This window comes from Sciurus carolinensis, chromosome 12 (assembly GCF_902686445.1).
Source record: "Sciurus carolinensis chromosome 12, mSciCar1.2, whole genome shotgun sequence".
Lineage (NCBI taxonomy): Eukaryota > Metazoa > Chordata > Mammalia > Rodentia > Sciuridae > Sciurus > Sciurus carolinensis.
The window spans coordinates 45167645-45189612 of NC_062224.1; the positions used below are offsets into that span (position 1 = coordinate 45167645).

General features: G+C 36.9%; 1 protein-coding gene across 15 annotated transcripts in view; it reads left to right on the top strand.

The window, feature by feature from the left end:
• LOC124961720 (ankyrin repeat domain-containing protein 26-like) overlaps positions 1-21968 on the top strand; it is an 87137-nt gene that overhangs the window by 53473 nt on the left and 11696 nt on the right. For 12 of the 15 annotated variants that reach the window (XM_047520641.1, XM_047520644.1, XM_047520642.1 and 9 more), the window contains 7 exons: positions 1217-1278; positions 2232-2305; positions 4782-4930; positions 7443-7518; positions 18973-19251; positions 19908-20110; positions 21493-21618. In XM_047520641.1, coding sequence (XP_047376597.1) covers positions 1217-1278; positions 2232-2305; positions 4782-4930; positions 7443-7518; positions 18973-19251; positions 19908-20110; positions 21493-21618 — 969 coding nt within the window. Of the gene's footprint in view, positions 1-1216; positions 1279-2231; positions 2306-4781; positions 4931-7442; positions 7519-18972; positions 19252-19907; positions 20111-21492; positions 21654-21968 lie in introns of all 15 variants that reach the window. The other 3 variants (XM_047520639.1, XM_047520638.1, XM_047520646.1) reach the window with 3 other exon arrangements.

Sequence of the window (21968 nt, forward strand, 5' to 3'; positions counted from 1 at the left end):
GCATCATTCTAAACCTTCAGATAGGTTCCAGAAATGTTGCAGGAGGTGATCACCCCTGTGTTTCTTCTGTGCCCCCAGATCTGCACCCAACAAGCCTTTGCATGTGTTGAGAACATTTTCTTTAGTCATGGGAGGAGCAATATCTTCTTTCCCTGGGTTGGGTTCCATCATTCCATTGTCCCTCAATGATCATTTTCCTGTAGTAATGAAACTCTCCCAATGGTATATATTCCTCAAGTTTTTTCAAATATTTTAAAATTAGCCTCACAAGGAAGACATGGAGCACAATTTTATGAAATTGAAGAAAACTTGAATTTAAGACAGCTAAACTTCATCATGTTTCAGTACTTTTTCCACATAAAGCCGAGTTTTGCGTTCCAAGTCACTGGATGTAAATGAGAAGATTAAGCATTATTCTAACAAAGAGCTCGTGGTTCAGAGTTTGAATGGGTAGGGAAGGAGTAGGAATAGTCCAAGTCATGTGTCAACATTCATTATTTTTCTGCCCTGTGTGTGACTGATTGACTCAATCACAGGTGATAATTATATTGTTTAATTTAATGGGATGATATATTTATAAATTGATTTACCAATCATTACGTAGCTGACTTCTCTGAAATTCTAGATTCAAAGAATAACTGATGACCCAAGTTAGGACTTGGTCTTTTCTGAGTACTTCAATATTGGAACATGAGGAAAACACAGCTTGATTCGTGTTTGCAATTCCTATACACTTCAGAATAGGGAACAAATTCTTACATTGCTTTCCTCTTTCTCTGAGCATGGTTTTATAACATCCCATTTAATCTCCAGCCTGGTGAACTGAAGCAGTAAAATCCATATTGTTGAAAGAAAACTTAGGGAAATGACTTGTTTAACAACAATAGGCTGGTGCTTAGAAGCTGGAACTTCTTCTGAGTTCAGGGTACTTTCTGGTCCTGGAGGTCATGGATAGCATGACCTCATTGAAAGTGCCAGTATCATGTGCCAAACCATAAGGTCTTTGATTTATGTCTGCCTCACTTTCCCTTTTTGTCCTCTCATTACTATCTTAAAAATTATTTGTTGATTTTGGAAACTTGAAGTGTATGTGACAAAGTTCTGTTAATAGATCTGACTGTGTGATCTGGTCTTATTAATTTGATATATTTGCTAAATGTTTTCCAGATCAGTATTAAAATAGTAATTTTATTTATTACTTTTTTGCACATATCAGTAAAGAAATAACTGTTGCATATGAAGAAAAGCAACGTGAAATGTTTCAAAATAAATATCCAGGTAAGACTCTGTTCAGGAATTACTCTTAATAACTTTTATGTATGTATGTATGTATGTATGTGTGTGTGTGTGGTGATGAGGATTGTGAACCCAGTGCTTCACATGTGCTAGGCAAGCACTGTGCCACTGAGCCACAATCCTAGCCCTGTAAATTACTCTTGGTTCTACTGACCTAGATAAAAATGGAAGTGTAGCAATATTATAACCACAAAAGAGCAAACTAAAATATCACAGAATGAATTCTATTCTTGTAAATATGAATCAGTGGTTTTTTTCAATGTTTTTAAATTCAGTTTGACCTAAGAATGTAAGGTTTAAAATTTGTAAGATGAAACAATATTTTCTATAGTAAATATCCAAATTTTCATTCTAGTCCTGAAATCCTGTATGTTTTCAGATCAGTAAGAAAGAGTTTTATGAGTTGTGTTGTCTCATTAATTTCATTTTAGCCAATTATAGTCCATGGAAAATCAAAAGTTTCTTTTAGTTTTCACAGTATATATATTAAAATTAGTGAAGAGATACTGTGACACCACTATCTATGCTACAGGCCAAGTGATTTGTGTCATCACAATAGGATGAAGTATTCTATGAATCTTATGGATTCTTCTCTTCAGAATAGAATCAAACTTTGTTTAGTGTATTTTCAAGATGTTTAAATTAGGAACTAATATACATATCCTGTTGCATTCAACTTTAGTTGTTTCCGATGTTATGGCAACTAGGTCTTGCTGTAATATACAGTGACTTTAGCATCAGTAGGTGTATTTTTAAAAATTAATTACTTCTTTGTGTATCTTAAACATCAAAAATTTAGGTGATGGTTAAAGTTAAATTCTTTGAGAAAATAAAAGTACACCTTTATCTGGAAACTCTTTTTATAGTTTTATAAAGACTCAGTTTATAAGTATTCTAAGTTGCTTCTTTTAACTAAAAGTATATGGATTTGTCAGCAGAAGTACTTGCAGGAAAGACATCAGAGGAAGAACAGGCAAGACTTGATGTGTGTGAAGTTAACGAACTAAAGGTATATTTTCAATGAATGTTCTGCTTTAATCATGTTTTCTTTGTTTTCATAATGAAGATAAGGCCAAGGGAAATTACTGTTGAGCCTTGCCCTTTAGAATCAAAAGATCATAGTTTGATATTTAATATTAAAACAGTTTTAGCTGGTTGTCATGTTAAAATATTCTTAAAATCTACAATAACTTGTAGCCAAAGTCCATCCTTGGAATGGAGGCATTAATTCCTCTGTATATTGGATGGACTTCCATTTGTCTAACATTGTTACAAACTGCAGAGGGCCCCTGGGAATTTGAGTCTCAGGTTGTGGGAAATATTCTCGTAATCTCATAATCTGTGCTCCTTAATCATCTGAAGGCGTTCTGTCATTTGTTCAAGTGGCCTGTGAACAGAGAAACGAATGCAGTAGAGGTGGTTGGTAAAGAGTTGTTACTTGCTCAAAGTATCTTTCTGTGTTGATTTAGAGAAAAACTGTTTTCATTCAAGTGAACAATCAAGAGAATATTGGGAAGAGAGTGAGAAAGTGAGACAAGAGTGAGTAGGGATACAAAAATGTATTTCAGTTTGAGCAGCCCAGCTAATATTCTGAATGTTTGTTGTGCTTCAAGGTTATAGGTTTTTTAATGTTTTGTCAAAATATTGAAAGCATAGTTTCAGGATGACTTTAGATACTTAAAACTAGTGGGGGTCTATGGGCCAGGTGTGAAGGTGCTGGGGTTGGTAGTAAAGTGGCATGCGGGACAAGCTGGATTGCGGGAAGGTGGCCAAGCTATTTTTCAAGTCAGGAGGACCAGGCTGACCATGTCCAGGGGACCCAGCTTTCCTGGGCTAATGGATCAGGGCCAGGTGCTGGGTCCTACTGGTTGATGCTGAACCTTTGTGCCAGGCCAGGTGGGTCTCTTGGCCAAGTGACAGCTTGACATGCAGGGCTGTGGGCTGATAGTGAAGCTAAGGGTCTAGTAGGCAGAGTAGTGGGCTTGGTTGGGGGACTGGAGGGTTGGGAGATTGGGGGGAGGGGGCTACTGGTGATGAAATTGGCAGGTCCTGAAGACCCTGGGACCAGTGGGTGTTGGACTGAGGTGGGAGTCAGGGAAACAAATGTTTATGCTGCCACACTTTTCAGAAATCACCAGTCTCATGAGTTTTGTGGGTTTTTTTGATTCATCTGTGTACATGATTTTGTTACAACATGTAAATGTATTTCCATTTGAGCATTCCAACTCATTTTGTATACATTTGTTGTGCTTTCATAGTTATAGATTTTCAGTGTTTGTCAAAATTTTGAAAGCATAGTTCCAACATGACTTTAAAGATTTAGAAACAACTGTATATGCTTCCACACTTTAAAAAACAAACCAGTCTCCTGCATTTTTTGAATCAGCTGTTTACATGGTGGTGTTATGAAAAGATGGGTAAATTTAGACATGTGTGGTTTCATCACATTAGGAGCACACACCCCCAGCCAAACACTTGGTACATGACTTCCACGTTTAGAAGACAAGGTTTAAGGTACACTGAGTTTTATAGATAGAAACACAAAAACAAAGAACACCCATTCAGAGATATTATGTAAGAGATAACTAGATGAGGCTTCCTATTGTTCTCCAATACATCCAATTACTTTAACTAAATTACACATGTAATGTATCTGATGGGATGAAATTTATCTGAATGATTTGATGAAATTTCTGACCCAGCACAGTGGAATCAATGGAATCATTCCCTTGGGGTTTTTCCCATAAAATGGTAGGTCACGACACTAGGAGTGTGGATGGGATCATTTAAACTTTCTTGATTTTTCCCATATTATAAGTAGAATATCAAGCTAGATATTTCCACATCCTCAGGCTGTGTGATTTTATTGATGGTTATTGATTGTGAAATCAGAAAACAAGCTCATTTTCCAGTGTTGTGTATTAGCAACTCTGCAGTTTCAGTCTGTCCCTCATTCTGTGGTAACTTTGGCCTTAACTTCAGTGACAACTATTCCCATTTTTAAAACCCCAGAAGCCAAATGAGAAAAGTGTTAAAGGCAGTGGTGGAAAGAGTAGCTTAGTGCAGAAACGGGAAAGCTGCCTATGGCTCCTGAAGCCCCATGAAGTCTGTGCTCTAATCTGCTTGTCGAATGTTAGATCAGGTACTAAAGACAGAAGAGGACAACAATCGTGTTCTTCTTTTTCCTCCTGCCAGTCACATGGGGACTGAAAACTTTAGGTGCCAAGAGAGGATGAAATTAAAGCATAGTATGCACAATGTCCCTTTTTATCTTTTGGAACATGGTTTCTTTCACTCTAAGAGAAATGAAACAGAATCTATAAATATTTAATTGGAGGGTATTAGAAAATTAAAGTAAGCACCTATTTCCCTTTTACGTAACGAAGACATGACAATTCCACAAAGCCAGGTTCTAATCTCAAGGAAAACAAAAATGTGCCTTTTGTTGAAAAGTATTATCTCTCACTCTCAATCTTTCCTGAAAGGATAAACAACACTGCAGGGGACCTGAAATAGAGAAAATTGAAACCCCAGCGATGTGTGAAGGTGGTGGTGCTGCTTCTGCCTCTAGTCATGATGAACTTCCAAAACCCAATAAACAGCAGTTGGCTCTTGAGAAGGAACACCATGATCAGTAAGACTATGGAAATATATCCCAGTAGATAATAGTTATTAATTTTTAAAATGAATTCTACATTGGGCTATATTTATGATTGTCAAATTTTATGCCTTCGTTAGGGCTATTCATCCTTGCATGAGTCTCAGAACAAGTAGCCAAACAGGGAGGTACCAGTTCTTTAATTATATTAAGCCATAGTTCAACTACATTAATAAGTTTGTCATTCAGTAGTTGTCTCACATGTTGGCAAATGTGAGGAAAATGATGTTCTTAACACTGTTGTAAATGGAACTTGAAAAACCTGTTTGAAGGGTGATTTTTGAGCATGTATCAAAATCTCAAGTATATCATTCTTTTCTTTTAGAAAGCTTCATTTCTAGAACTGAATCCTTCCAGGTCAGATAAATGTGACTTCAAATCATTACATGCATGCATATGATAAGGGTGACTGCATTTAGATATACCATATGTCCATGAAGGATAATATATATGCTAAGGATATTTATATAAACATGTTGGGGGAAACCTATCAATTTTTCATAAAGGGTTTGTCATACTATCAATCAGAAATTGGAAATCCTTTTTTGGCAAAAACTCAGGTAATTGCTATTTTCTGCTCTGTGGATAATTGGGTCCTATGGGTGTGGCTACATTCCTCCCAACCTGCATGTATAGGGACTGGGCTGTTCCTCAGCAGCAGAGTGCTTGGACAGCATACAGGTTGCCCCCAGTTGGATCACCAGCACCACAAAAACCCTCTCCCCAACCACAAATCTTTACCTATATAGGCAATGTGCTGCATTTGGCCCACAGACAGTAGTTTCTTGACCCCTTTCTCTATTGTAATGGTCATATGATTCCTGTTCTTAATTCTGTTAAGTGATGAATCACATTTGTTGATTTTCCTTAGGTCAAACCATCCTTGCATCTCTGGGAGGAAGCTCACTTGCACATGGTGTATTATCTTCTTACTGGGCTTTTGCATGCATTTTGCATTGAAAATATGAATTTTTGCATCTGTCTTCTTTATCAGGGATTTTGATTTGTAGTTGTCTTTCCTTGGTGTGTCTTTGTCAGGTTGTGGTATCAGGTTATGGATTTGTGCAGTGTTTCTGGGAGTGTGCCCTCCCTTTGAATTTCAGGGAATAATTTGAGAAAGACTGATGTTATTACTCTTTTAAAGATCTGGTAGAAGTCATCTGAAAATCCACTGGTCCTGTCTTTTCTTTGCTGTTAGGCCTTTAAATGTGGTTTCAAGCTCATTAATCGATATCGGTCTGTTGAGGTTTTCTGCCTCTTCGTGGCTCAACATGGGCAGGTCATATGTGTCTAGAAATTCATCAGTGTCTTCTAGATTTTCCAGTTTGTTAGTCACCATTTCCACATAGTTTCTAATGATCCTCTGGATTTCAAAAGCATCTGTGCTATTATCCCCTTTCTCATCTCTGTTGTTGTGGATTTGTACTTCTCTCTCTCCTTTGGTTAGTTTGGCTATGTGTTTACCAATCCTCTTGATCATTTCAAGTGTCCAACTCACTGTTTTTTCATTTCTTTGTGTTTTTTCCCAATTTCATTAATTTTTGCTCCAGTCATTTTGATCCCTGTCTTCTATTGGTTTTGCAGTTAGTTTTTCCTTTGTAAGGCTTTGAGGTGTAGCATGTATGTTTACATATTTGGACCTACTTTTTAAAAATGTAGGTACTCAGTGGTAAACACTTTCCAGTAATTGTTTTCATACTGTCTCAGGTGTATTGATTGGGGTCTGGGGATGTGGCTCAGTTAGGTAAAGTGCTTGCCTGGCAAGTATGAGGCCCTGGGTTCAAATCCCCCAGCACCAAAAAAAAAAAAAAGAACACTCTAGAAATACTGGTAGTTTTATGTTTTCTCTTATTTCTTCAAAATATATCTTTCTTCTTTGGTCCATTCTTTACTTCAAAGAGTATTGTTCAAAATCCTTATGTTTATATGGTTTTCATTATTTTTCTTGCTGTTGAATTCTAAGTTAATTTCATTAAGGTCCGATAGGATGTGTGGGATTATATTGACTTTCTGTGTTAGCTGAGACTTACATTGTGAGATATGAAGGAGAGTTTGGTTGGTTACAGGAATCTTGGCTGGGAATTGTTTTCCTTTAGATCTTGAAACATCTCATTCCAGGCCCTCCTTCATTTTAGGGTTTGAGTTGAGAAGTCCGAAGTGAGCCTTGTTGCCTTGCCTATCAATATGAGTTGGTGTCATGATTTTTGTTTTGGGGAATGGATGCAGGGGAGTTACCCACTAAGCCACATCCCCAGCACTTCTTAGTTTGGTCTCACTAAGTTCCTTAGGGCCTCATTAAAGTGCTGAGTCTGGTCTGGATCTTGCAATCCTCCTGCCCCCGCCTCCCACGTTACTAGGATAACAGGCGTGTTGCTACCATGTCTGACAGAATATCCTAATTTAAAAAACATTTTGAAGTGCTTGCTTTCTACTCATGATACTGAGGGGAAGTTTTGCAATTACTGACTTAAATTCTGTCACTTCACAGGGCAAAAATCGAGATGGACAATGAGAGGGACATTGTCGAAGAGATTCTGCGCAATCAAATTTTCTATGAAAAGGAGGTGAGTGTGGCAATAGAGAAAAAGAATTCTCAGGTATTTTCTCTATTCCTCTTCAAATATTTGGAAGTTTATATATATATGAATACATATTTTGAAATTTCAGTATATATGTCATGGAAAGTATTGAAGAGATGATTTTTAATATGTATTTGTATGCATTCCATATTTCAATATGAGATTGAGTGTACATGCATCTGGGAAGTGGTGGTGGCATTTTCTAAATGAGATTGAATTCCCAATGAGAACTCTTTTCCAGGGATATCGCATATTGAATTATTTGACTTTCTGATCATCCTGGAAGGTTTTTATCTCATACTCAATTATGTAGGATTGTTTGGGTGGATACAATAAGCTTGGTTTTCTCCTGATTTTTTTTTTTTTTTGAGGACATTAGAGAGATGTTTCGAAGCCCTCCTGTCTTTTAATGTCAGCACTAATAAATTAGTTAAAATTCTAATTGACTTACCTCAAAATGCAACCTCCTGTTTTCTCTTCCAGGTTTTCAAACTTCCATCCTCATTGTGTACATTAGACGTTTTCATTTTAATGTATTTTGGAGAGCATTGTATTCCTAAGGTTTAGGCAATTTTCTGATATCTTTTTAAAAACCAAAATTTGTTTATTCTCCTGTTTGTGGACATTTGAGATCTTCCCAGTTCAAGCTCGTATGTAGAAAGCCATAAACATTTGTGTACAAGTTTCTGTGTCCATCAATGTTTTCCAATCCCTGGGGTAAATACCTTGGGTACCTGAATTTTTAACTGTATATTCATGCTGGTGTTCTAAAATTGTTGCGTTATTTTACATTCTCATTATCAATAGCAGAGAATTTTATTTGCTTTCTACATCTTTTCCTATTCTCGTTGTAGTTTTAATTTGCATTTCTCTGGTGAATAGCAATGCGGACCATATTTTCTTTTTCAACGATTTTTAATTTTTTTTTCTATTGTACACATATGAGGTCCAACTTTTCATTTCTCTGGTGGTAAACAAAGTAGTTATATGGTTTGTGTAATCATACATTTACATAGGATAATGATATTTGTCTTCTTTCACTATCCTTCCTTCCCCCACCCCCTCCTCAACCCTCATTTCCCTCTACATAATCTATCTTTCCTCCATTCTTTCCTTACTCCCTTTGCCCCATTATGTATCATCATCTACTTATCAGAGATAAGTATTTGGCATTTGTCTTTTTAGAATTGACTCATCTCACTCAGCATGATATTCTCCAGCTCCATCCATTTATCTGCAAATACCGTAATTTTATTTTTTATGGCTGAATAATATTCCGTTGTGTATGTATACCAGAGTTTCTTTATCCATTCATCTATTGAAGGGAATCTAGGTTGGGTTCCACAATCTACTAAACATTGATATGGCCATGTCACTGTATTATACTGATTTCAACTCCTTTGGGTATAGGCCAAGGAGTGGGGTAGGTGGGTGAAATGGTGTTCCATTCCAAGTTTTCTAAAGATCTCCATACTGCTTTCCAGAGTGGCTGCACCAATTTGCAGTCCCAGCAGCAATCAGTGTACCTTTTCTCCCACATCCTCGCCAAGACCTTTCGTTGCTTTTATTCTTCATAATAGCCATTGTGATTGGAGTGAGATGAAATCTTAGGGTAGTTTTGATTTTCATTTCTCTTATCACTAGAGATATTTTACATTTTTTCATATAACTGTTGATCAATTGAGTTTCTTCTTCTGTGACGTGTCTGCTCAGTTGCTTAGCCCATTTATTGATTGGGTTATTTTAATTCCTGGTGTAAAGTTTTTTAAGTTCTTCATAAGTTTTGGAGATTAATGCTCTATCTGAAGTGCATGTAGAAAATATTTTCTCCCACGCTTTAGACTCTCTTTTCACATTATTGATTGCATCCTTTGCTGAGATAAAACTTTTCAGTTTGAATCCATCCCATTTATTGATTCTTGCTTTGCTTTTGTACCACAGAACCCTAAAGAAAGAAATTAAAGAAAACCTCAGAGGACAGAATGATCTCCCATGTCCTTGGATAGGCAGAGTTAATATTGTCAGAATGACTGTACTACTGAAAGTGCTATACAGATTCAGTGCAATTCCAATTAAAAGCCCAATGACGTACCTAATAGAAATAGAGAAAGTACTCGAGAAATTCATTTGGAAGAATAAGAGACCCAGAATAGCTAAAGCAGTCCTTAGCAGGAAGAGTGATGCAGGAGGTATCACAATACCAGACCTTGGACAATACTACAGAGCCATAGTAACAAAAACAGCATGCTATCGGCACCAAACTAGATAGAGAGGGCAGTGGTACAGAATAGAGGAGACAGAGACAAATCCACACGCATACAGTTATCACATAGTAGACAAAGGTGCCAAAAGCACACAGTGGAGAAAGATAGTCTCTTCAAGAAATCATGCTGGTGAAACTGGAAATCCATATGCAGTAAAACAAAATTAAACCCTTATCTGTCACCCGGTACAAAGCTCAACTCAAAATGGATCAAGGACCTAGGAATTAGAACAGATACCCTGCACCAAATAGCAGGAAACAGTAGGCCCACATCTTCATCATGTTGGCTTAGGACCAGACTTCCAGAACAAGACTGCTCATATTTTCAATAGCCATTCATGTGTTTGTGACATCCAGTCCAAATCCTTTGCCCTTCTTTGTTGAGTTGTCTTATTACTGAGTTTAAAAATTCTTTCTCTTGATGTGACTCCTTTGTCAGACGTAGGCTACATAAGTAGTGTCTCTTAGTCTGAGCTTGTTTTTTCTTTCATTATACTGTTATCCAAAGAAAGTTTTTCATTTTTTTTTTCATTTGTTGTTTTTTGACAGACGTGATAGTAGAGTGTATTTTGCCATACTATACATACATGGAATATTTGAATTAGGATCCCATTCCTGTGGTTTTACGTAACGTGGCATTATGCTGGCTGTGTAATCATTCATGGGCAAAGAAAAGTCATGTCCACTTCATTCTAGTGTCCTTTCTATTTGCAACACCCCAACTTTCCCTTTTAGACAAAGGATTAGTCACCCTTTGTGTAGTCTCCCGGAGTTCTGTTGTTCCCCTCCCTACCCTTCTTTGTTGTGGCTTAGCATCCATATATCAGAGAGAATATTCAGCCTTTGGCAAAGTATCTGGCCGTGTCCTGTAGGCCCAGTTAGCCTGGCGAGGTGGATTAGGGCCTAGTACTATGTCATGCCAGCCAGCACCACAGCTGTGTGCTGGGTTGGACAGGTCTGATAGCAAAGCGGCAGAATGGCATGCAAGGCAGTGGATCAGCAGCAAAGCTGTGGCCATAGTAGTTTCTAGTTTCATTCTCCTTCTTACAGATATTGTTTTCCCAGTGCCATTTATTAAGGAGAATATCTATTTATCAAGATATATTTTTGTCACCTTTTTCAGTATCAGATGAATATACTTGTGTGGTATTCTCTCTCTGTCTTCTCTTCTGTCAAACAATGTTGTTTTTTAATGATAGTTCTGTAGCATAATTTAACCTGAGGTATCAGGTTGCCTCCAGCATCGCTGTTCTTGCACCCACTTCCACAAAACATGGCCATTACTTACTGGGTTATGAGTTTTTAACTCTTTATAATTCATACAATCATCTGTAGATTTTGGCTAACAAAAAGAGGAAAATGATGGCTGGATTGTCAGCTTTCCACTTTGGAAATCAAGCTACTGTCATCTTAGAATTTGCAGTGAGATCCTCTTTCAACCTGGCAGCTTAATCCTCTGCTTAATCCTCTGACTGGTCTTACACCTGGCACAGATCCCACCTTCTCAGAAACCAGAGTTCTCTCTATTCACCTCTTTTTCCTTCCACACATAAAGATGCAGACATATAGTTTATAGTATTCATTAGGTAAATATGTCATCACTTACAGAGAAAAATATTTCAGGGTGTAGCCCTTAAAAATCAGGTAGTGTTCAGGCCACCTGTGAAAGATAAAATCAAAGTACTAATTTGAATTTCAAAGTGTAGAATACACTTGGTGTGCTCTGTAGTGACTTTGTGATATAATTTTGAGAAGACTTGTGCATTCACAGGATCTCAAAGTAAGATCTATGAGATTGTGCATTCAGTTCCTTTACTGTCAAAGACACTACCTGCTTCATGGCTGCAGTGATTGAAACTCATTCCCTAATTTTCTCCTCTTTGAAGACACAAAAGGAAGATTTAATACTAGCTTGACTAATGAATATTCAAAGCTGCCCTCTCCCTCAGAATCAGCCAAAGAAAATCAAGTAATAATATTTGACTTGGATAACTAAAAAATATATTTCCAGTTTTTTATAAACTGGAATCATAAATTTTTTGCTTCTCATTTTTCCTTTTCCCTTAACTTGATAGCAGTGCTTTCTAAAGTGGTACAGATGTGTACTTGTGTTTGCACATGCCTGAGTGTGCATGTGCATGGAAAGAAGTATCATTAGTCCAAACATGTCATGTAGGAGGAATTTTTGGTGTATGCATTTTTCTGTTTGCAACAACCTAGGCAAATCAGTACAGGTAATACAGAACAAAGAATCATGAAAAGAGTCAATTGATTATCTCAGTAGATACAGAAGCAATCTGTGATAAGAATCCACATGAGCTTCATGAAAGAATTTCTTTTTTTTTCTATTATTTTATTGTAAACAAATGGGATGCATGTTGTTTCTCTGTTTGTACATGGCATAAAGGCATACCATTTGTGTAATCATAAATTTACATAGGGTAATGCTGTTTGATTCATTTTGTTATTTTTTCCCTCCCCCCCACCCCTCCCACCCCTCTTTTCCCTCTGTATAATCCTTCCTTCCTCCATTCTTGCCCCCCTCCCTAACTCTAACCCTAACACTAACCACTCCCACCTGCCATTATGTGTCATCATCCACTTCTTAGCGATATCATTCTTCCTTTGGTTTTTTGAGATTGGCTTATCTCACTTAGCATGATATTCTCCAATTTCATCCATTTGCCTGCAAATGCCATAATTTTATCATTCTTTATGAGTAATATTCCATTGTATATATATACCACAGTTTCTTTATCCATTCATCAATTGAAGGACAGCTAGGTTGGTTCCACAATCTGGCTATTGTGAACTGAGCAGCTGTGAACATTGATGTGGCTGTATCTCTGTAGTATGCTGATTTTAAGCCCTTTGGGTATAGGCCAAGGGATAGCTGGGTCAAATGGTGGTTCCATTCCAAGTTTTCTAAGGAGTCTCCACACTGCTTTCCAGAGTGGCTGCACTAATTTGCAGCCCCACCAGCAATGTATGAGTGTACCTTCCTCCCCACATCCTCGCCAACACCTGTCGTTGCTTGTATTCTTGATAATCGCCATTCTAATTGGGGTGAGATGGAATCTTAGGGTGGTTTTGATTTGCATTTCTCTTATTACTAGAGATGTTGAACATTTTTCCATATGTTTGTTGATTACTTGTAGATCTTCTGTGAAGTGTCTATTCACTTCCTTAACCCATTTGTCGATTGGATTATTTGCATTCTTGGTGTAGAGTTTTTTGAGTTCTTTATAGATTCTTGAGATTAGTGTTCTATCTGAAGTATGATTGGCAAAGATTTTCTCCCACTCTGTAGGCTGTTTCTTCGCATTACTGATAGTTTCCTTTGCTGAGAGAAAGCTTTTTAGTTTGAATCTATCCCAGTTATTGATTCTTGCTTTTATTTCTTGTGCTATGGGAGTCCTGTTGAGGAAGTCTGGTCCTAAGCCGACATGTTGAAGCTCTGGACCTACTTTTTCTTCTATAAGATGCACGGTCTCTGGTCTGATTCCGAGGTCCTTAATCCATTTTGAGTTTAGTTTCGTGCATGGTGAGAGATATGGGTTTAGTTTCATTCTGTTGCATATGGATTTCCAATTCTCCCAGCACCATTTGTTGAAGAGGCTATCTTTTCTCCATTGCATATTTTTGGCCCTTTTGTCTAGTATGAGAAAATTGTATTTATTTGGGTTTGTGTCCGTGTCCTCTATTCTGTACCATTGATCCACCTTTCTATTTTGGTACCAATACCATGCCGTTTTTGTTACTATTGCTTTGTAGTAGAGTTGAAGATCTGGTATTGCGATACTCCCTGCTTCACTCTTTCTATTGAGGATTGCTTTAGCTATTCTGGGTTTTTTATTCTTCCAGATGAATTTCATAATTTCTTACTCTATTTCTGTAAGGTACATCATTGCGATTTTAATTGGAATTGCATTGAATCTGTATAGCACTTTTGGTAGTATGGCCATTTTGACAATATTAATTCTTCCTATCCAAGAACATGGGAGATCTTTCCATCTTCTGAGGTTTTCTTTCATTTCTTTCTTTAGTGTTTATAGTTCTCACTGTAGAGGTCTTTCACCTCTTTTGTGAGATTGATTCCCAAGTATTTTATTTTTTTCGAGGCTATTGTGAATGGGGTAGTTTTCCTAATTTCTCTTTCTGAAGATTCATCACTTATGTATAAAAATGCCTTAGATTTATGTGCATTGATCCTATATCCCGCTACTTTACTGAATTCACTTATGAGATCTAAAAGTTTTCTGGTGGAATTTCCAGGTTCCTCTAAGTATATAATCATATCATCAGCAAACAGGGATAGTTTGAGTTCTTCTTTTCCTATTTGTATCCCTTTAATTTCTTTGGTCTGTATAATTGCTCTGGCTAGAGTTTCAAGGACGATATTGAAAAGAAGTGGTGAAAGAGGGCATCCCTGCCTTGTTCCAGTTTTTAGGGGGAATGCTTTCAGTTTTTCACCATTTAGAATGATATTAGCCATGGGCTTAGCATAGATGGCCTTTACAATGTTAAGGAATATTCCCACTATCCCTATTTTTTCTAGTGTTTTGAGCATGAAAGGGTGCTGTATTTTATCAAATGCTTTTTCTGCATCTATTGAAATAATCATGTGATTCTTGACTTTAAGTCTATTGATATGGTGAATTACATTTATTGATTTCCTGATGTTGAACCAACCTTGCATCCCTGGGATGAAACCCACTTAATCATGGTGCACTATCTTTTTAATATGTTTTTGTATGCGATTTGCTAAACTTTTGTTGAGAATTTTTGCATCGATGTTCTTTAAGGTTATTGGTCTGAAATTTTCTTTCCTTGATGTGTCTCTATCTGGTTTAGGTATCAGGGTGATATTTGCTTCATAGAACGAGTTTGGGAGGGTTCCCTCCTCTTCTATTTCGTGGAATACTTTGAGAAGTATTGGAATGAGCTCTTCTTTAAAGGTTTTGTAGAACTCGGCTGAAAACCCATCTGGTCCTGGACTTTTCTTTGTTGGTAGGCTTTTGATGACTTCATCTATTGCGTTACTTGAAATTGGTCTATTTAAATTGTGTATGTCCTCCTCATTCAGTTTAGGCAATTCATATGTCTCTAGAAACCTGTTGATGTCTTCGAAATTTTCTATTTTATTGGAGTATAGATTTTCAAAATAGCTTCTAATTATGTTTTGTATTTCAGTCGTGTCTGTTGTGATATTTCCTTGTTCATTCCGAATTTTAGTAATTTGGGTTTTCTCTCGTCTTCTCTTTGTTAGTGTGGCTAAAGGTTTATCAATTTTGTTTATTTTTTCAAAGAACCAACTATTTATTTTGTCAATTTTTTGTATTGTTTCTTTTGTTTCAATTTCGTTGATTTCAACTCTGAGTTTAACTATTTCCTGTCTTCCACTACTTTTGGTGTTGGTCTGTTCTTCTTTTTCTAGGGCTTTGAGCTGTAGTGTTAGGTTGTTTATTTGTTGAGTTTTACTTCTTTTATTAAATGCGCTCCATGAAATAAATTTTCCTCTAAGTACTGCTTTCATAGTGTCCCAGAGATTTTGATATGATGTTTCTTTGTTCTCATTTACCTCTAAGAATTTTTTAATTCCTTCCTAATATCTTGTTATCCATTCATCATATAATAGCATATTGTTTAATCTCCAGGTGTTGGAGTAGTTTGTTTTTTACTCTTTCATTTATTTCTAACTTCAATCCATTATGATCTGATAGAATACAAGGTAGTGTCTCTATCTTGTATTTGCTAACATTAGCTTTATGGCATAATATATGGTCTATTTTAGAGAAGGAAAGAATTTCTTGAAGAAAGTAGGCATAGAGGAATGAGCATCAACATCATAAATGCTACACCCAACAGACTTACAGCCAGCGTGATACTGAAGGTGCACAAATTGAGAGTATTTCCTCTACAGTGAGAAACAATGGGGTGTCCACTCTGCACACCACTATTCAACTTATGACTCCAGAGTTTAGCCAGAGCATAGAGAAAGGAATGTAATGCAGTTGGGAAAGAAGTAGTCACAAGTGCCCGGCTTGCAGGTTAAATTGTTCCATACTTGGAAAACCAAAGAGACTCCACCAAAATACTCAGAATTGATAAACAAATTCAACAAACAACAGGATACACAGTGAATAGCTTTCCTGTACACCAATAATGAACTCCCTTAGCAACAAATATGGAAAACCATCCCATTCACATTAACATCACAAAAAACGAAATAAATGAATTACCAAGGAATAGTCTTAGGAGGTGAAAGATATCTAGGATGAAAATTGGAAAGCACTTGAGAGAAATAAAGAAGACACTGAACTTGGACAGAACTCCCATGTGCATAAATTGTGAGGCAGACAATGTACAAGAGACAGTTGTATCAAAGTCAAAATCAATTACAGATTCCATGCAATCCTCCACAAAGCATCAATGTTATGTTCCCCTGACCTGGAGAAAACAATACTCAAAAAAACTTTGGACCACAAAGGACCCTGAAGAGTTCAAGCCATCTAGAACAAAATTACTATGAGAGAGGCATCACAACACCTCACTGACTTCACATTATATTACACAAATATGCTAAAAACCAGAAAGCATGTGGCATTATAAAAAATCACACTGGGCAGAAGAATAGAAGAATGTAGCCAGAAATAAGACTCCTACATACACAGATATCGAATAAAGGTGCTGAAAACTTTAGCTGGCTGAAAGAGAGCTTTGTGAACAAGTGGTGCTTAGGAATCTGGACATGGAAATTTAGATAGGTGTAACAATTATCCTTTTATCTCACTTTGAAAAACTCAATATAAAAGGCATCAGAGATATTAAAGGAAGACTGAAGACTTGAAATTTTGCAAATTTTTGAAGGGTACTCCAATGGCTCAGGAAATAACAGGAAGAATTTATAAGTGGGAGTACATCAGTTGAAAACTTCTGCTCAACAAAGCTCTGTGTTGGATCTGACAGAGTGAAGAGAAGACCCAGAGTGAGAGAAAATACTTGCCAGGTAATCATCTCCTGATGATTACTATCCAGAATATATGAAATACGGAAAACAACTTAAATCAAATGAACAAGTAATCCAATAAAAAAACTGGTGGTATGATCTGAGCGGACATTTCCCCCAAGAAGAATTACAAATGTACAGTAAATTCATGAAGAAAGGCTCAGTATCTTTACCCTGAGGGAAATGTCACTCAAAATTAGGTTGATTCCCTCTCACCCCAGTCAGAACGACTCTTTTTCAAAAAGTCAAAAACTTTGGAGATAAAGAAATTTGGACACTGTTGGTATAAATATCAAGTGGTATAACCAGTGTGCAAAATTATAGGTGATTCCTGAAAAAATCAAAATGGGAATGACTCCGATTCAGCTGTAGCACTTCCTAATGGACATCTGAAAGAAAGAAATTCTGCATACAAAGGAGATCCCTGCAATACCGTCACTATTGTGTTAGTGTTCACATAAGCCAAATAAAGAAATGAGACCAGGAGACAGTGAAAAAACAAATGGATAAGAATGAGTGGAACATATGCACCCATGGAGTATTATGCAGCCATAAAAATGGATGAAATTGTGTCATTTTTAAGCCTATGGTTATACTCAAGATTATTTTAAAAAAATAGGAAAATAAAGGAAGGAAATGATTGAATGTTCATCCTCATCTGTGGGAGTTTAAAAGGTGATAGAAAATAGAAAGGTGACCTAAAAGTAGAAGAAGAAATATGCAATGGGGATGAGACTAGGGAAGCGGAAGAGAGAGAGACTAGAAGGGATGGTGGTTATGATTAGCACAGTTTATATGCATATACAGAAATGTTAAGAGTGAGTCATTAACATGTAAAATGAATGTGAGTTTCTAATTATTATAAAAGTTTCTTTTTTTTTTTTTTTAAGTTTTTATACCCTTAAGACCTTGAAGGGAATTTAAGGCAACATCTCATTTTTTCTGAAGGCTTATCAAGGGGTTTTAGAGTCATAATGTCAGCTTCAACTGCAGACCATGTTCCAAGAAGTTCCTGGATTTGAACTTATCCTAGAATGCTTTTATTCAGCATTATTTGGCAAATTGACAAGTAGAGTAGATGCCAATGGGAAAGAGGCCCTTGAATTCCATAAATGCTTGTTTCTTTAAATTGTATAGTCTCTCTTCCCCTTAACTCTGACTCCAGTGGTACTTCCTGCTGCTCCATAGCAGGGGCCCCCTTTTCTCCACATTACGATATCATTTAGATCACAGACCTTGAAACCCTTTCTGTCAGTCTAGTTAAGGACCTCCCAAATTCCTCTCGGAATTCCATTGACTCCCTTTTGATTTTATTTAATCAAAATTATTTGGCTTCCTCTTAACTCTAGTCCAAAGGTATCCTAAAGATGGTTGTATGTTTTAATAGAATGTCAGCAAATAAGTATTTCTAACAAAACCACTAACAAGTATTGCTGTATGACGAACCACTTGAAAATCCATTCTTTGAAAGCAGTGTTTATTGTGCTCACAATCTGCAGTTTAGGCATGGGTGAGTGAGGTCAGTCACAGTCTCCTCTTCTAGAAATCATCTGTGTGAGTGCAAATTGACTTTGGGGACCAGAACCATCTATCGTCTCCTAAATCCACACATCTGTCTGTTGAAGCTGCTCTGATCTGGTCCATCAGCATGGTTGTCACCTAGAACATGTTATAGGAGGTCTCTCTGAGCTCAGAATATGGCTTATGATGTTTGAATCCATATTTACAAATTGATTAGCCAAGAGCGTTCTGTTCAAACTCATGGGAACCATTTATTGGTGCAGGTCTGAATAAGTCAGTGTGAGGTCCATAAAATGACTTTAGAAAGTAAGAGAAGTGAAGATGGATTTAAGAGGCAAAGGTCTTCCACTAAGAGGTGACATTCAGTTTTGGATGAAGAAAAATGAAAACCAGTCCTAGAAAAATAAAGGTCCATGGTCAGCTGTGATGGGTTGTGAAAAAGTGGTGCATGTTAGGAACTGGTTTCTGTGCTTGTGTATGGTTTTCACTTCACTGATTTTCAGAGTGAATGACTGGAACACATTTTCAGAAACTAGATTTGATTGTATTTCATTGCAACTGAGTGCAAGTCAAACTTTGTTATTCAATTTCTGTGAGACTGTTCTCAGCCTATGATGTTCGTTAATATGTTATTTTATTTTTGCAGTTGGATGATCTTAATGAACAACTGCAATATTCCTGTTCACAACGTGCATGTCTCAATGTGGAAAATCAATTCCTGAGACAGGAGGTTCTCTCTCTGGAAGAATTAAAAATTACGTGTGGAAAACTGGAGGAGGAGAAGAAGGAATTAGAAGAAAAAATAGTAACCCTTCAGTCGAGGGAAAATGATTTATTGGAAATTGATCCAAGAGGACAGTATGAAGCAGCAAGTGAAAACACAGGGAGAGAAAAAGCATTGGAGGAAACAATACAGTCTTTACAGGTGAATTTTTCTGTGATGTGCTTTAGTTCATTCACTGCAGCATGTATCTTGGATGTCTATGTGGTATGTGGTTCCTCTGTTCCCTTACAGAAATTTGTTTTCAAGGTGTCTAAAAAACAAGAGGCCATGGGTTTTCCCTGGAAATAGTGCAGAGCTCATCATTACTAGAACTAAGTTGATCCTTCAGAAAAATGATTTTCATGGAAGAAAATCATTGGTGGCATAAAGCAAGAATAGTATGAGGAAAAGAAAGGAGAGTGATATAGAATAGGTGTTTGCTGACAACCTTATATTGTTAAAATTTTGAACCAGTTGTATTATTCTCTGACATCTGATTACAAAGTGATTCACAGTTGAGGATGTACCTCAGGTAGAGTACTTAGTTGCCTATCAGGAGCAAGGAAGGGCCTGTGTTTGATGCCAAGCACCACACAATATAATAACATAAATGAAACAACTAAAAGGTGACTAGAAGAATGGTTTAAATAATTTAATTTTGCACATTTAATACAGTTCACATAAATGGCTTAGTTTTTTAAAAAAAAAATCTTTTTTCACATTTAAAAAAATGCTTATTCACTGGCAAAAGAAAAAATGCACAGTAAATTTTTGTATGATACTTAATATCTAAAACATATCCTTTTAAATGGATTCAGGCAAAGATGTATTTACACCAATTAAGAGAACATCATGACGCTTCCATGAGGAGTCAGATGAGGCTGAACATCCAAGACATGAAGGCCAAACTTTTTGACATGAACAATCAAGTTTACGCTTATAAAATAGAGCTAGAACAGTATAAACAGCTCTATTTCGAAGAAGTGGACAGGAGAATGTCATTGTCTGATGAACTTAGCATGTAAGTGAAATTAGTATCATAGGAAGTACATTAAGCTGATATATTTGTCTGTAAAGAATAACATTTCATGAGTCACAGTCATGAGATGATTAGAACGTACAACTCGACAGACTAAATTTACACCATATTGGTGGTGAATAAACTTCCTCTTAGAATATGAGTGCAGAGCCCTCTCTATATCTCCCCCCTTTTGTGGTTTATATCATTTGCATCTTTCTCAGTAATGTAGTTTTATTGCTTAAATTATCTTTAATTAAAATCTTTAAGTATTTATCTAATGTCATGTTTAACATCCTACGAGGGACATGGTTACAAATTCTCTTGATAGCATTCTGTCCAAGAAATCTATCAGTAAGTAACTACATGAGAAAGATTATAACTGAAACCCAAAGAGTTGCTATCTGTAATCCTCCTCTGGGGACATTCTGGTACTTGGTCAATGAATTTTCCTTGTTTTGAGATCTTTCGTATCATCCCTAGAGTGTCACTGGAGACCATCTTTCCTTTCGAGTTTTTCAAGTCTGCATAAACTCATACTTATGATATAGGAAATGGTAAACGTGATGAAGAATAGAATAAATTGCAAAGTGGTTGAAACAAATTCCTCGGTCCAGTGAAAGGGTCTGAGTGGAAGAGAAAGGGTTGGTCCCCCCTCCAGTGCCTTGCTAAGGATGTTGTAAGCTAACCATCTTGCAGGCTGCTTGATTGAGTTCTTCTGATCACCAAGTGAGTTATCTGGTTCTCCCCTGGAGGTTGCTACTCTGAATTACTCTGGAGGACCCAGTGCTCGTTTTCTTCCATCTAATGTGTGGACTCTGCAGATCGTGAGAGCATATGTTTGACAATGTCTTTGAGGGGTACATCTTCAAAGGCATAAACTGTTTTCACTAAATACAAGTATTACTGCCTTCACTTTTTGAGTATTTTTTTGCATATATTTAGGCAGCATATCATGGTGTTTTAATATACACAGTATTAGAATATGTCATTAGAATCATCTGAATCGGTGTTTGCATCATCTCACAGTTACGCTCTGAATAGTGCACTGCTAACAGCATCTTACAGGGTCTTAGGAGTGGAGAACTTCCAGAGGGAGAGGTGTCACCTATTGACCACACTTCATTGATAGCGATTTCTCCCTCCTCCTCTGTTTGAGCTGTGAGTTAGTGTGAACTATTAGTTTTTCCCCCTAGGAATATATGTAGCTCATTTGAGCAATTTGAAACTTAAAATTAACTTTACACGGTAGGTCTGCTCTGACACGTTTAGGATTAAAACACTGTTGAGTGGAAAACTCCATTTACTCTCATGGCACTTTCTGAAGAATGCAGTTCATTTAGGGGAAATGAGAAACTAATGATTTTGTTTTCCAATCTTTGCAGGACGAAGGAAAGGCTAGCGGAAGTGAGTAATGAGCTTGCAAGATGTTGTAATGTTCAGGAAACATCAATGATCCTACTGCACACCAGCCGTGTTGAAATAACAACATGCAGAACTGTGGCTGCAAGGTGAATTGCATTCTCTATTTTCCTTCAGGTCTCAGGTTTGTGATAGAATTCTTTTTGTTTCATTTGGTAAATTACAGAGTCATTCCATTGACTTGTGCATATGAAGTGAAGGTCCCAATAACCCATGAGAATGAAGAAAGAACAGAGAAATTTGTCAGATGTGCCAACATACTGCATAAAAAGATTGGCAAGGGTGGGTTTTAGGGTGAGATGTTACAAAACAAGAGACTTGTAAAGATTTTTAGCCATGATTCCAGAAAGTACAATATTCCCAATACTATGAGTAGACAATTTGTTTACCATCTCCTTTTTTTGCAAGGTTAATCATTCTGGACTACTTCCATTATGAA